This window comes from Lineus longissimus, chromosome 6, assembly GCF_910592395.1.
Source record: "Lineus longissimus chromosome 6, tnLinLong1.2, whole genome shotgun sequence".
Taxonomy (NCBI): Eukaryota; Metazoa; Nemertea; class Pilidiophora; order Heteronemertea; family Lineidae; genus Lineus; species Lineus longissimus.
The window spans coordinates 1,926,057-1,942,544 of NC_088313.1; the positions used below are offsets into that span (position 1 = coordinate 1,926,057).

Below are 16,488 nucleotides of genomic sequence, written 5' to 3' on the forward strand. Positions count from 1 at the left end.
AATAGGTTAGGATTTTCGTGTATAGCTCACATTTTGTTTTGCGTAAATAGGACCTTATGTGGAATATAGTGAAAAATAATTGAAAAATGTATGAATGATTGCAGACTAAAAACTGAGCGCTATACTTCCGGTTTTTCAGTTGACCAATCAAATTCCAGAGATTTCCCGCTGGACTCCCCGTGTCCATTCGGTTACAGAAATCCTGACTGATGTCCCCCTATAAAATTCTGAAATTTAAGAAAACTAAGTGAAATCTGCAGTTGCGAATTGGTAATTTCCTTTTTCAAGTATATGCAAATACTGTTTACTGTATTTGTTATCTGTGTGCCTGCCTGGATCACCTCTAAATAATGGTCGATGTTGTCTAATGTTCACAAGAAATTTCTGGATCGTCGGCCATTTTATTTTCAGGAAGAAACCATTCCATAGGGTGCATTCGGTTGTATTCGACCCGAATATAACCCTGACTCCCTGTTCTCCGCCTTTTGGAAGAGACCGAGAACAGGCGAACACATGCCCGAGTCTCGGAACGGGTTGGTACTGTTGTCATAGCTACCCTACTGGAACCACCGGAAAACCCTTGTTCGTTGATGAAAATAACTTGCCGGCCGGGGTTTTCCCGTGGTTCCGGTAGGGTAGTTATGAGAACAGTACTAATGCGTTCGAGGCTCGGGAACGTGTTCGCCTGTTCTCGGTCCGTTCCAGAATGGTGGAGAACAGGGAGTCTAATACACCCCATTTGTTTTGCAAGCTGTTACACTTGGCAGAAGATTTAATTCTTGTGCCTTTGTGATTTATATGATAAAGTCCTTACAACCCAAGATTTGAATAGTAAGGGTGTGAAAGGTGTCGTCTCGGTTGACTCACAGGTGGCTGTGAACTAAGCACTGGCCTGGTCTGTCCCGAATCTAAAAGTGAAAGTGAAAGAAGGGATTGAGTTGGTCTTGGGTTGTTGGGAGTTCACTGGCATGTTCATGTTTAGCCGGGGGGAGGGGGGTGTAACGATAACCGAAGATCTCTACTCGGCACGTGTACGTATGAAAACATCCAGGATGTATAGTAGAGTAGTTGCCAAGTAGGCCTAAGTTAAGTAAAATGCTGTTTAGGATGACCGAATGATGGTATTCATATTTGCAGGTTGATGCCAGCTAGTGCTAGGCAGGATGGATGCTGAAGACATATCCCAGGGCCAAGCAGCTCCTCCAACCAAGAAGCTCATTAGCCCTTCTGGAAAGCATTTACTTCACCGGTTACCTACGTTTTCTGGACCGACAAGGATTGCCCAAAGCAAGGCGAGTGTTAAGGAACATGTGGCGGAGGAGACTGCTATACACGTAGTTCCCGTGGAGGAGACGGTCAAGGAACCTGTTCCTGAGGTTGAACCTACTGCAGGAGATGCAGATAAAAAAGTTGAAGCGATGGAATGTCAAGATGGAGAAAAGGCTCTTTTATCTGAGGACGCTCTTAAGAATACAGCAGAGGAAACAGGAAAAGCGTTGGACAGTGTCAATCCTACATCTGCCACTGATGAGAAAGTAGAGAAAATGGATGTTGATGAAACTGCTGCGAAGGCTCCTAATCCTACCCCGATAAAGAAGCGGATCCGTCGCTCCGTCAGTATTAACAGTAACGCCAGCAAAAACGATTCTGAAGATGGGGTGGTCAATTTGTTGCCTGAATCTGGTCCTGTGACAGATAAGTCTCCTGCTGCTTCCGTGTCTGGTGATGCTCAAGAAAAGAAAAAGAAGAGCCGTCATAAGTTGTCCCCAGAGGAACTTTCCAAGCCGTCGACATGGTTGGTTGGTGATCTTGTCTGGTCAAAAGTCAGTGGTCACCCATGGTGGCCTTGCATGATCTCCTATGATCCGATTCTAGGTGTTCATACCAAGTTGTTGGGAAGCAGTAAGTATTCTTGATGTCTTTCTTCAGGTTTTTTTCATTGTCAGTGTGCAGTCGAGAAATGTTGCCTAAAAGTGAAAACACTTGTAATTTTTTGCTTTGCGTACTGTCCCTCCTATTTTGTAACTTTTTACACAAAGGGTATTCATTGATGTGATAGATAAACATCAGCGATCATAAAATGCTCAATAGAATTAGAAGCTCTATAAAAATGTGTCTGATCAGAATATTAATAGAAATATATATATATTTCATGACTTGTCATTGCTTATTTGAACAGTCGGCACAAGGGAATGATGTCTAATTGTTTTAATTTATGAGGGGTTTGTTCTACCCCATGAATAACTATAGTCTGACCCTTGTTCTACAATACAATTCAGTACCAAACACTTGGGTGTGCTGTTTTGCCTGCCATCTTGATTTAATTTAATGATTCTACCTTTCAGGTGTACTGCAGCGTGCTTATCATGTCCAATACTTTGGTGCGAGGGCCGAGCGTGGTTGGTCCAGAAGTGCTGCAGTCATTGAGTTCAAGGGGAAAGATGCCTTTTCAGAACAAATCAAAAACCACGCTTCCCCAGGGAGAAATCGCAACAAGAATGTTTTTGATCTTGCACCGTCCAAAAAAGCACCATGGAACTTCGCTGTGAATGAAGCTGATGAGGCCATGAAACTCACGCGAAACGACCGAAAGAGCAAATTGACATTTCAGTACATGCCGCCTAAAACGAAGTCTGCTTCCACGTCGGGGAGTACCCCGGAAACTCGTCCAAAAGAAAAGAAGGCGCCTGCTAGAAAATCTACTGGCAGTATTGCAACGAAGGCCGCTGACGTTTCACATGCTGATTTGATGAATGGTTTGCTGCAGCAGGGGACGAAGAAAAAGCGTCGATCTGCACCAGCCAAAAAAAAAAGGAAGTCGAACTGTGGCGTAGGGACGTCGTCGGAGATTCTTGTATCTTCTGGGTTTGACGTCTACTTTGAGAAAAATGCCACGAAGGTGAAGGCAGATCATCCCCAGTTCACTGACGATGCCGTCAAGCAGTATCTGCAGCATCACTGGATCTGTCTGAGTCACGAACAGAAACAGGAGTATGAAGGAACAGGTAAAAAACTACTTTGTGATCATTGAGGAGGGGTCGCAACTTTTGAAGTGACATTTCATGAAGAGCCACGCGTCAAAATCAGTCTTTGCGATGTCCGACTTGATCCTTATGAGATTTTTTTTAATTTATGAGGGGTTTGTTCTACCCTATGAATAACTTTAGTCTGACCCTTGTTCTGCCAAGCAGGCGGTTCTAATTCTTGTCTAATCTTGAAGGAGGAAGTATAAAATGTGTGTTTTCTTATTTCAGTTATCCTGGAAGACCAAGGGGGGCGTCGTCTCTCCGCCCGCGTCAAGAAGCCATCCAAGAAAGTTCTTGAGGCAGTGGATGATATGTCTGGGGATCCTGAAGACACAGATGAGGAGTCACCCGCTGAGAAAGAGGTAAGAATGGTTTAAAACAACTTACTATTTTTAGCAGGACTGAAATGGACAAGGCATGGGGAGTTTATGACCCATTTTTTTCGCCCGAGGAGGACAGATGGCACTTTTTGAGTAGATAGAACAAGGGAATGATGATCAATGGTTTAGATTTATGAGGGGTATGTTCGACCCTATGAATCATATCTATAGTGTGACCCTTGCTCTTCTCTTGTAAACTGTTTAAAAACGAGTTAAGTTGAGTTGAAATTCGTTCCTACCAACTGCAAGAAATTAATATTCGTCAACTCTCAATCTACATTTTAGACATCGCCTGAAGCCGTAAGGAAAATCAATGTGTCCGAGTTGGAGGGACCACGACATGTGGAAGACACCCTCGATGACACTATTAACTGTTTCCTCTACGGTGATGACTATCAAAAGGTACATTCAGAACATATCTAGTTGTGTTGTGTCTGTCCTGCTATCGATGCAGTCGTCGAGGTTCCCATTTAGTCAGTGTTAAATAAAGTAGAACCTCTCTATTGAGAACACCCTCCGGACTGACAAGTGCTGTCCATAATAGAGAGGTGTACTGATTAGAGAGGTGAAATTGAATGGAAACAACCAATTTGGGTCCAAACCTAGTGTCCTTAATAGAGAGGAGTCCGCTAAGGGAGGTTCCACTGTACGTCATGAAATGATTCCAGTGATGTTCCAAGTTTTCTAAAGAAAAACTTTTGTTGGATAAATTCTATCCTAAAACAGTGAGTTTCTTCACTTCAAAAAGAAAATATTAAAATTTTGTGACTGACTAAACAAAAGTTTAAAAAATGGGAACCTTGCAAAACTGTACATAGCTAGCTTTGTTTCACACCTCTTTCCTCTCAGTTTACCTTTAGGTCAGTAGTACATGTTGTAGATGCTTCTAACCCATATCCATTGGTTTTCAATTTTTGAATTCCTTTTGGGCTGCAGGACTTTTCTCTATGTGATGTGTTTTCATTGGCGGGGGTTCACTAACTGATTTTCTTCCTCACTGTAAATATTTGCACTTGCTTACTAATAAGCTGTTAATCGGCATATCAGAGATGGATCGAGTGTATTAGTGGCTTAGAGGCAGTCCAGAGTCTGAAACCCATACTAAGCCACCAATCTATTTGCTTACTGATACTAACTTATTCCGTACTGGCTTTCCTTTGTGTCCTTCATGAAGTATGTTTTCAAAAAAGGAAGCCCTCTAAATCTGCCCGGTCTTCAGTAAAACATCCTTGATAATCCTCCAAACTTTCCCTTGGTGTTGGTTTTTCAACAAAACTAACATATGTAGCGGTGCTGGTATAATCTCCTGATATCAATCAAGCTTTGAATGTTCGGTTTTCAATTTCCAGTTTCTTTTTATTGAGAATAAAAATGAAATAAAATTCTTAGTTTTTACACCTGGTACTTACTACTTGCATGTAAGAGGTTGAATATTTCTCCAAAATGCAGACATTCCAGTGGTAACCAATACAATAATGCAGAATTTTTTCCAGTTTCAGCTTCTGAATCTAAAGTCTCTTTCGCTAAAAGAACAGCTCTTCATTTCATGCATGTTCTTCTGACTAAAACTACACGACTATCAACAATTTGTAATGTTGATGTGTTATTTCAGGCCATTGAAGAACAAAGTGTTGTGAAGTCAGAAAACAAACTGCCCAAAGTTAAAAAACCTGCTGCTCTTGGAAAGCCTGTGGAAGCTAAGAAGATCGCTGGAGTGAGGAAAGCTCCCAAGATGAAGAAGCCTGTCGGTACGAATAGGCCCCATAAGGTGGATAAGCGTGGACAGAAACGAAAGCGTACCGAACCGGTACCACTTGATTCCACCGACTTTGAAAGCCAGCACGAGATTGAAGAAAAGCCGAAATTGAAACGCCAGCGGACAAAGGATGGTACGTCGTCGTCGTCTTCGGATGGTGAAAAAGGGAGGAAGAAAGTCAAGGAGGACACGTCCGATACAGATTATCATTCCGGCAAGAAACCGAGGAAGAGGGCAAAAGTGGAGACCCCAACTGAAAGCGAGGTGAGATTTGAGGATGGTGGAAAACTTTAGCCGTGGTGGTTGTAAGTTTTACCGATTTTGTCCGATTTGGTCTAATTTGTGTCGCTTAGAACTCCAAAGGGTGACGAACCACCTAGATTTGAACGACCCCAGTTAAAACCCGGCTGTAACTATCTGCAAAGTAAAATTCTCCTGGTCTGTATTTCCCTGCATTGTGTGTCTTGTTTGATATATTTTAGGTCAACTTTTTCAGTCAGATGCATTAGAAATAGATTACGACGCACTCGATGATGATCCCAACAAGCCCGATGCGTACAACTACAAGCCCGGGAAAGTGTGTCAAATCTGTGAAAAACCCGATGACCTGATCCAGTGTGAGGGTACCTGCATGGTGTCATTCCATCCAACTTGCCTGGGCATGACTGTTGCTCCTGTCGCAGAGTTTAAATGCGATGAGTGCCTTTCAGGTAAGGTTACAACATATTTGTCTGTTCTCGAGCTATGGTGTATTGTTAACTATGCAGGGTTTCCGCCAGGATTAAATTTGAGGGGGAGAAAAAAAAAAATTCTAAAATTTTTTTTTTCTTAAAAAGGGTATATGACCCCTCCTGAGACGTTTTTTGGCCCTAAAACTGCTACAATTGGCTTCCAAATGCTCTTATTTTACATATCAAATCATGAAAATTACTCATTTGACAGTAAAACAAACTTTAGTGCTCAAAATTAAGGGGGATATCCCCCCTTGAAATATTTTAGGGGGGATGAATCCCCCCATCCCCCCTCTGGCGGAAACCCTGCTATGTGTCGGTCGTCAGATGTGGGACGCTCTCCTCCCTTTGCTGTTTGGTACCAAGTTGTCTAGATTTATGTCATTTTGGAGAGGTATGCATCTTGCCAAGTTAAACCAAGGCAGAACTATGAAATTCATTGTGGGGCCAGCTTGCCCACTTTGATTTTCCTACGCACCTGCATTAAGTTCTTACTGATAGAAAACTTCTGTTGCCTGTGTTTCTATACAGTAGAACCTCTCTATTTATAAGGACACCCTCGCGACTGACAACTGCTGTCCTTAATAGAGAGGTGTCCTGATTAGAGAGGTCAAATTGAAAATTATCTCTTTCAGGTGTCCACACGTGCTTTGCGTGCAAGAAGACGGACAAGGAGACGAGACGATGTTCGATCGCGATGTGTGGCAAGTTCTATCATGAGGATTGCTTGAAGGGGATGAAGCAGGCCCGTATAGAGGGAAAGAACTTTATCTGTCCACTGCATGGATGTGCTACGTGTTATGCAAACAACCCTAAAAGTATGAAGGCAAACAAAGGTAACCCATCTTTGATACTTGTTAAAAGCCTCAAACCCATGACGTCATAAAGGGGCCCAGCATCACGTCAACCACTGCGTCTTGACGTCAGTTCCAACAGCCCACACGGTTTAAGAGATCAAGCGAAGACTTTTGAGTCTTCACAACGGTCACATAAGCCAAGCTGGTCGCATCTCATCACATTGCCACGTCGAAAACATCTTTGATACTTGTCTTCTGATCTCAACTGTTTCTACTGATTACTGTGAAACGGGTATTTCTTAAATTGCGTCTGAATTTCAAATCCACTTCCTACTTTCAGGTCGGTTGGTGCGTTGTATTCGATGCCCCACGGCCTACCACACAGGCATTGGTGACCAGTGCATAGCGGCTGGTTGCGAGCAGATCACCGCCTGTAGTATGATTTGCAGTAAACACTTCAAACCGGAGAAAAACAAGGGACATCACGCCCATGTCAACGTGAGTTGGTGCTTCGGTTGCTCAAAAGGTGAGTCTCTCAACTTGTGATATTCATGCAAGTATTATTAACAAGGTCTAAAATGTTAAGTTAAGATGGCTCTTATTTGGCTCGATGAGCTATGAAATTTTTCGTATCATGTCTCCGGGCCTTGAATGAAAGGTGATTATTAACGTTGTCCTCGATTCCAGGTGGTACTCTACTGTGCTGTGAGTCATGTCCCGCGGCCTTCCATCACCAGTGTCTCGGCATTGACTTCCCTGAAGGCAGCTGGTATTGCAATCAGTGCGCAGACGGCAAACGACCGCTGTACGACGACATCGTTTGGGTGAAGTTAGGGAATTATCGGTGGTGGCCAGCTGTGATATGTCATCCGAGGAACGTCCCCAAAAATATCCAAGACAAGAAACACCAAGTTGGAGAATTTCCCGTCCATTTCTTCGGTTCCAAAGATTATTTCTGGACGCATCAGGCCCGAGTGTTTTTGTTCCAAGATGGTGACAAGGGGAGTCGTGAAACTGCCAATACAAAGAGGTTGGAAGAAGTGTTTAAAAATGGTGAATATTATTTTTGATGATTCGTAACCTTGTCGTCCCACTGTAAAAGCCTTATGAATAAACTACAGGGTTGCCCAGAAAACTTTCCCTCACAGATGGATGCACAAGCTACAGTCTTGTGTGTTGAACAGGTTATGAAAATTAGAAAAGTTAAAGTGTTAAATTTGGAAAATTTGTTGGGTCTTCAAAAAAGTTGTGTTGCAAGTCACAACAGTGGTGTTTATTTTCCAATTTATTTCCCTTGCAGCTGTATTAGAGGCATCTGAAGCATTCCAAAACTGGAAGAAGATAAAAGAGGCTAAAAAGCAACAAGATACACTAAGAATTGAGAAGAAACCCCCTCCATATAAATACATCAAGGTGAGTGAAAGAAAAAGAGCTTAATCTGGTACAGTGACTTGACCAGATACTTGTTGTAGGTAAAATATGTACTTGTGTAGGATGGTACAAATTGGAAGCATTGGTGTTGCACACCTGTCCTAAGCAGATGAAATAAATCTAGCTCTTATTTGCCAAGTGGCCCAGTTTGCCCCTAAATTGTTTTGACACATACATGTTAATCTTCAAAAGCATTTAGCTGGTCTTTGTTGGAAATGTGCACAATCCAATGGAAAAGGGGATGAACTCTGAGAACATCAGAAATTAACATCTGAAATGTTTGCTTAGAAATGCTGTGAGGACATGTCCCTTGCCTTGTTCTGTCCTGAAATAACAATTGTCTTTGTTTGACAGGTGAATGTACCTGTTGGTAACGTCACGGTTCATAAGGCCGACCTCACTAAAATACCAAGATGCGAGTGTACGGAAGAGATGCCGTGTACCAAGGAATCTGACTGCCTGAACAGAATGCTCATGTACGAGTGCCATCCGACCTTATGTCCAGCAGGTGAAAAGTGCCAAAATCAATGCTTCCAGAAACGGCAGTATCCCGAGGTCGTGCCATATAAAACACCTGGGCGAGGCTGGGGGCTCAAGTGTAGATTTGATATCAAAAAGGTGAGAATAAATCACAGTGGAACATTGTTAACTTAACACTGTGACTGTAGATACGTGGTTATAGTGACTTGTTTTCGATTTCTGTTCTCACTCAATGCGTTGATGTTTGCCTTGGGTACAGGGAACCAGTTCTCTTGGTCCCAACGTGGGATTGTTGTAGTGAGGTTCCACTAAAGATTTTGTTGATGAAGGTTTTACTACTTAGAATAGATTCCCACAGAGATTTCCCACTATGAATACCAGGGAGTGATTGCTTCATAAACTTTGATATATTCTTGTTATTTCCAAGGAGTACCATTTTCAAATGCTTCGTAAAACTTAAAAAATACTGGAAGCTTTTATTCTCAGAAGTAATTAGAATATTTGTATCATGTCATTGCAGGGTGAATTCGTGAATGAATATGTTGGAGAGCTGATTGATGACGAAGAGTGCGCCCGTCGGATTAAAAAAGCCCACGATGACAACTTCTCGAGCTTTTATTTATTGACACTTGATAGTAAAAGGTAATAAATTAAGAAAACTTTTGGTAGTTTTGACTATTTTTAACTCGGTTTTACTTGAAATACCAAATTTGGCCTGGGAGTCAGTTAAATGACATCACAGCTATAACACAAGATCGCTTTGAGAGATATTCCTTTTGCTTAGTGCATATATAACTTGCTTAATCGTCTATCTTGATATTTCAGAGTGATAGATGCTGGTCCGAAAGGCAACCTATCACGCTTCATGAACCATAGCTGTGAGCCAAACTGCGTCACCCAAAAATGGAACGTGAATGGCGATGTCCGAGTGGGTTTGTTTGCGACCTGTGATATCTCCGCAGGTAAGAAATGACAACAAACTTGGACAAAGTATCAGCTTCTCGAATTTTGAGTTAATGAGTATTTTTCACCCTGGCTGAGAGAAAGTTGTCATTTAAAAATAACCAATTGCCTGTTCTTGATTAATATTTTGCCTTGGTCTTATATCGCACTGTCTGTTGCAAGGCGCTGCAGTTGTCTGCTTCAATGTGACAACTCGGCCAAGAGAAGTATCGTTATCCCCTCTGATCACTGACAATCTCATCAAAATAATAGCTGGCTGAAGCATTTTAGCTCAAGACCTGACTATCATCACGATTTTTGTGACTGCCATTTATATTTGTGTAACTTATAATTTCATGTTTCTCCATGGCCTTATCAAGTTTTTTGTGGCTGCCATTTATATTTGTGTAACTTATATTTTCATGTTTCTCCATGGCCTTATCAAGTTTTTTGTGGCTGCCATTTATATTTGTGTAACTTATATTTTCATGTTTCTCCATGGCCTTATCAAGTTTTTTGTGGCTGCCATTTATATTTGTGTAACTTATATTTTCATGTTTCTCCATGGCCTTATCAAGATTTTTGTGGCTGCCATTTATATTTGTGTGACTTATATTTTCATGTTTCTCCATGGCCTTATCTGACAATGACCAGATCCTGTAACCCAAAAGATCACTAATATTATCCTTCCCTTTCTAGGTTCTGAGCTGACCTTCAACTACAACCTGGACTGTTTAGGCAATGATAAGAAGGTGTGCTGTTGTGGGGCAACACGATGTAGTGGCTTTCTTGGTGTGCCTCCCAAGGTAAGATTCATAAGTTACGAATAGGATGCAGTCAAATTTCTTCGCTATATCATACCAGTTTCTCCTTGTCATTCATGGAGACGTGTACTTTCCAGCTTCAGATGGAAGAGTCTTCAATCAAGGAAAGTGACCTGTCGCCTCTAGTTGATTCCTGGAACCTTCAGTTCCTGTAATGGCAAAAAGTTACATTACATCAACATCTGTGTGTGAAATTCTTGACAACCGAAACCCTTTTCTGCTGATTTGCATTCAGCATTTACTAAAGATACGCTTAAAATCACACATGCTATACATGCTTCCCGAAATTGGTGGCTTGCATTGGAACTAACTTTTTCCCTGATGTCCGTCATTAAAAGCATTCAAGTGTGTTGGTCAACCATGACTATCTCCTTTGTCCCTCCACCATAAGGCCTAGTTTCCCCTTATGACATCACTATTTCGGACACTCGGCGCCCCATTTCTGGAAAGGTGTATAGATGTGGTTCTTGTTTACAAACTGTGATGCCAAAACAGGCCTATGGTATTTTTTCCGAACAAGTCATTCCATTTCTCTTATCTCTTCCAGACTGCTTCGGCAATGGACCGGGTAGACGATGGCAAGAAAGACAAGAAGAAGAAGAAAAAGAAACGAAAGTTGATCCACAAACCTAAACATGAAGATGACTGTTTCCGATGTGGAGAAGGTGGCACCCTGGTCATGTGTGACTTGCCAGGGTGTACGAAGGCCTACCACATGGACTGCTTGACGCTCGATAAGTTGCCATATGGTACGTTGAAACCTAGAAGTGATTCTAGCCTTCCTTTATGAAATTTAAAAAAGATAGTTTGGTAAAATTGGCAGAAGTGTTTTAAACCCTTGAAAATATAAAGACAGGTTGTGATATAGTCAACCTATGGTTTAATCCCGCCTGGACGGCTCGCTTCGATGCCGTTTTCATTGATGACGTCACAACATGAAAATTTTCGCGGTCGCGTTGGTTTACATTCAGCCATTTTATAATAAATCTTGTCAAAAATGGAAAATTTGAGCTTTACATTTGTGATCAACAATTAAAAACGGACGTATTTCTGCAAAGTTGTAAATCACATCATAGTATAACTTTAAATTGTTCATTAAATTGCCCTTTGAATACCCTGTAAAGGATGTATTCAGGAAGAATTTATCTAGGAGTTACTTAGCGTAAAGATGTATCTGGTGTCATAATGTGTGTTTTTTCATGATTTCAGGAAAGTGGATATGTCCATGGCACCACTGTGACGAATGTGGCAAAAAGGCAGTCAGGAAGTGTACAGAGTGTCCGAATTCCTTTTGCCTGGCTCACACCGAGGGGCATATCACAGAAATGGCAGACGGTAAACTGTTCTGCCGGGAACATGAGGACTTGATTGAGACGTATACGTTGACAGGTTCATCAACGTCTGCTACGAGTAGTGAGGGGGAAACGAATGGAGAGGACGCCGCTTGTGAGGACGCAGAACCAGGGGACCAAAATAAGGAAAAACGAGACCAAGCAGTGAACACTGATACGAACTTAAACTCGAACGGTGATTCTTCGAGTTCAGAATCGCATCTGAACGGTACAAAAAATTCTAGTGGGGGTGAGAAAGGTTCAAGCAAGTCAAAAGGAAAGAAAAAGGGCCAAGGGCGTCCCAGAAAAGCTAGTGTTGATACCGAGGACCAAAAGACACAAATGCCTGATAAAGAGGGGCCTGAAAGAATAGGTCACAAAAAGATGTCAAAAGTTGGGAAAATAAATGAGAGTTTGTTGCGATTGAAAATGAAACAGAAGATGAAGAAAATGAAAAAGGCGAATGGGAGCGTAAAAGCGAAAAAGACTGAGAATAACAATGATGTTAAGCCTGGCGAGCAGAAAGACTCGACTACGACGGATGATGATGAATTCCCTAGTCTTGTGATCGATATACCAGGTTGCTGATGCGTGTGATGTATAGGGTATCCTATTGTGTTCAGGGAGAGCTTCTTGTCCATCTCAAATGTTAGGCATCTAATGCGTTTTGTAGATATTGTTTTACATTCCCCAAAATTTGCATGGTGTGAATTGCGATGCGATTACAAATATATCTGTTTCCCTTGTTGCCAGCTTGTCATCATGTCCGCAATTTCAGAGTAAGTTAGTGGATATATATTTTTTCAATCATGTTCAAATTTTGAAATTTCCTTATCGCTATCATTATTTTCAATGATCTGACCATATCGTTAAGCCTGATCAGTTAATTTACTTGGAGTTTGCGCCAGATAAGGTCTTTCTCTGTATGCCTGGTATAGGCTGGCATAAAGTGCTCTTAGAAAGCTACTTTACCTACGATGTATATTCTGTGCTTCACAACAACCCGCAGTTTGGTCTTATGATGCAATGAGACACATGACACATTGCATCTTGGAAGAACACTTGCTTTTAAAACTAATCTTGAAGTTCTATTAAAATTAGAAGATTTGATCAGAAATAATTTTTCCTGTCCTGTAGTTTACTTATACAGACCACTTGGATTTGCAGTGACTGAATAAGTGATTGTCTTCGTCACATTCCTGGCTATGGTGCTGCACAGCCAAGTTTTCCGAGATCCCGTTATAAACATTTTTAGGGCAACAGATCAGGTAGCAGTCTGACCGAAATGGCTCAAGTTGAGCAAGGAAAATGCGTAACGAAGTTTTCCGTATGACCAACCGTTCCTGGTGCTGCTTCGATATCACAAACCTGTTCCAATCTATGACCAGATCAGTAATCACTCCTGCCATTGAATTTTGAAATATTTGGGCATAAGTTCCCTGTCTCTTGTAAAAGTTCACAACTTTTTTTGTGGTAATACTTTCATTTTAGCGCCATAAACCGGTGGCACACATATGCTAATGATTTGGAGTCTTGCCAATGTTAGAGTCCAGATTTTATTTAAGGGTTGTTCCAAAATGCATGCTTGATGGTGGGGGGGGTTTTCTTCAAAAGGACCTCGTTTCTTGGTTTTGAGACATTCTATTTATTATCATGGAAAATAGTTACCATGATATATTTTGTCTTGGGCTTCCAATCAGTGCCACAGACTTTGCTGGCAGAAATTCTCAAGTGCCAATTCATACTTCAGTGAACAGTTTGTGTATCAGTTATTTTGTGGCTGAGCAATCGCTATCATTCTGGTATCTTCACCGGCCTGTAATAACATCCCAGATTTTTTGGACCTCTGTCACGGCAGCTTGTAAACCGGATCTTTCATTCTCATGGCCTGAGGTTAATTCTGTATGCAAATCAGGTCTGTTGGCCTGAGCTTCAGGGAATTTGAGAGTAAACCTGCAGTGTTGGAGTTTTATACAATATCTTGTACAGAGTTTTTACTGTTTGGAAACAAAAGGTGTATATACAAGTGTAAGATAAAAGACTGTTAATCTTGGGAATAAATTTTATCTAAAAAGCATAAATATAGTTTTCTTTTGTGTTATGTTGAGTCTAATCTGTTCAGATTAAGAAGTGACTGTGCCTGACGAATGAACCGTGAAATCAAGCCCTTTGACTGATTGATTCTATCCCTACACCTCGGTCATTGTGATGTAATCGGGCCTTTTCCGTGGCCGCCAAGTAGGTGACCTAGTTCCTATATCAACACTGGAGCAGTCCAACAGTGAACAGACTGGAGCTTGACTGAAATGCTAAGTTTACAGCTTGTGTGTTGACATTTCTGCCCTGGATTACTTCAAGAGATATTAAAGGTGCATCAATGGATAAGGTATCTTCTTCACATTCACCTCCTACAGTCGATCCTGTTCGTTGGATGTACCCGGGAATTGACTCGGACAGACTGCTATAGGAGACAAATTGACTTGGACAGACTTTGCTATTTGAGACAACTTGATAGATTTTATCCTAGAAGGCCAACACTTCCATGGCAGAATTAGAACTTGGGACTGCAAATAAACTTCTCACCAACTTGACCAAAACCATTGAAAAACACCTTAGATTTAAATAACATAATGTCTTTATTTACATATAAATACATGTAACATTTATATCATAGAATATATTCTAATTAACAAAGGCAGTGTACATTAATACCGTAGCCAAGCAAAGTTACATAATTTTGTACCATGTAATAATATTACAGGTTTCTTCTTTGACTACATGTAGTCATAATCATAATCATCCAGCTCTGATATCAGTTATAATAATAGTAAACACAATCAACTCATGGTCACAACTCAAAAGTCATCACCACCCGATCATTATGAATTGACACCACTAGCTGTGTTCTCAACCGATACTCCAAACACACGTCGTTTCGTGATGTATAGCACTGTGGCAAAGAAAAAGACAAGAGCCAGAAAGATCAAGAGTTTATCAGTGAATTCTCGTCTGTTGTATTTCGTGAGGAGTTTCCGTGAGTTTTGAACGTGTCCTGACATGTTTTTGAACTCCTCATGTGTTCCTGCAATCTGTCCTGATGAAGACACTGCAATTGAAAGGACTAAAATGGATTGAGGGGTTAAACAGTGAGAGTACATGTATGTGGATCTAGTCATCATTCATTCCATACATAAAGTTTAATAGGATTAATGGATATTTGGCCTCCATAGTAGAGCAATAGCCTGATCTACATCACGGCTTTTGGTGAATCCGCCGCCTGGCTCTAACTAGCCAGTTGCCACATGTAGCCTGATTAGGTAATCCAGTTGTTGGAAAAAAGGATTATTCCTACCTAAATTTCCCATGGTCTGTTCACTTTGCTTGACTGAAGCTGACATCATTCGGCTGATATTCAACAAATTATCTGTTATGTTGCCAGATGTTTTAGCTAAGGCTTCTTTGCTGGATTTTTTTCTTTTCTTTAAGTCACTTGTTCCCCCATTGAGCAGTATTTCTTTTTCTTTCCTATCTATTGTCATCTGTGAGGTTATCACAGCTTTCCGCAATGACTGTTGTGTGCTATAAATTGGAATGAAATCATTGAAATAATTTGATGGCAGATTCAAATATGTCGACGGCTAAAAGTATGCAGCACCTGTTCAAAGGATTGGAGTGTAAAGCTTTATTTAAACAAAGTCAGGCCGGGCAGTAGAGCATTCTAATGATTGAGATATATCACAATAAATTGAGTTGTATCTTCTTATAGTCTAATAAACACTAATAAACATATTGAAGGATTAAATTTTTTATCGAACAGATGCAAACCTTGACAACTGTTTCCTGTAATTTTCCACAGTTTTCAATATAGCTATTTTGTCTGTCTCCTTTTCTTGTTCCCTTGCCAAGTTGTCAAGGTCCTGAAAAAGGATGGAAAGAAAGTTCTTTAAATTAGCATAATCACGTCAGATTGTATATTAGAATCATATGATGATATCTTAGTCAACTTTGCCAAGACCAGGATGTCTCGAGTGTAACCCACTGCTGGGTTTCAGTCACAAAAATTTGATCATAAATATTCAAACTTTGTGGCACCAAATCAAATCAAAGAGCACATTACCTTACAGAAAGGTAAATATCTTAATCAAAGGTATCCTCTTTAACAATACAGAGGATAATGAAACATACATCAATCCTATTCTTTACAGCTTGAATTATTTCCCTGGCATCACTGTTTAGGTCTTCAAGTAACTCGGTAGGTCCATCACATTCTCTGATATCCTGTAAAGAAATGTATATGACATATTGAAATCAAATCGCAAAGAGACATTGTCACAATCACAGCGACACAGGGACAAGTAGTCTGGAAGTGAACAACATATCATCTTTTCCACCATAGGGCAGGAATTTTTCACAGACAACATACAATCTTGGCCTAACCAGTGTCTGAACAGATTTTGTCTTCATGGGGATGAGAAGGACCATTGGTTGTGACAATGACAGTGTGGTAGTAACACTATTATCCGCAAGGCGGCGCTACACATATAAAAAATTGACAGTTGAAGGGCGATTTCTCTTCAACTAGACATAGGATATACGTGGTGTTAGATTCCATGGATTCCTTATAATGCATTCTACCGTTTTAAAGTATTCACCTGAACCAAAGCTTTGATTTGAAGATCTGATTTGACAATTTCTTGGATGCAAAGTTTAACTTGGACGTCATCGGAAGCCATCTTGAATTTAAGTACCCACTTGCGGTAGCCCATTCTTCAAACCTATTTTTCTCTTTT

General features: G+C 40.9%; 2 protein-coding genes across 2 annotated transcripts; one reads left to right on the plus strand and one right to left on the minus strand.

The window, feature by feature from the left end:
- Positions 1-170: 170 nt before the first annotated feature.
- On the plus strand, positions 171-13,767 carry LOC135489888 (histone-lysine N-methyltransferase NSD2-like). Its single transcript, XM_064775497.1, has 17 exons — positions 171-270; positions 1,138-1,902; positions 2,346-3,005; positions 3,255-3,388; positions 3,692-3,808; positions 5,019-5,426; positions 5,659-5,872; positions 6,529-6,729; positions 7,031-7,216; positions 7,378-7,743; positions 7,991-8,103; positions 8,476-8,739; positions 9,122-9,243; positions 9,427-9,563; positions 10,243-10,349; positions 10,915-11,116; positions 11,577-13,767. Exons 2-17 carry the CDS (start codon positions 1,164-1,166, stop codon positions 12,284-12,286), a joined length of 4,680 nt encoding a protein of 1,559 aa, XP_064631567.1. The 5' UTR covers positions 171-270; positions 1,138-1,163; the 3' UTR covers positions 12,287-13,767.
- Positions 13,768-14,315: 548 nt separating this feature from the next.
- Positions 14,316-16,431, minus strand: LOC135489520 (vesicle transport protein SEC20-like). The gene is made up of 5 exons (XM_064774908.1): positions 16,351-16,431; positions 15,884-15,976; positions 15,524-15,615; positions 15,051-15,277; positions 14,316-14,804 (listed from the first exon to the last, which is right to left on the minus strand). Exons 1-5 carry the CDS (start codon positions 16,429-16,431, stop codon positions 14,578-14,580), a joined length of 720 nt encoding a protein of 239 aa, XP_064630978.1. The 3' UTR covers positions 14,316-14,577.
- Between the last annotated feature and the right edge of the window lie 57 nt (positions 16,432-16,488).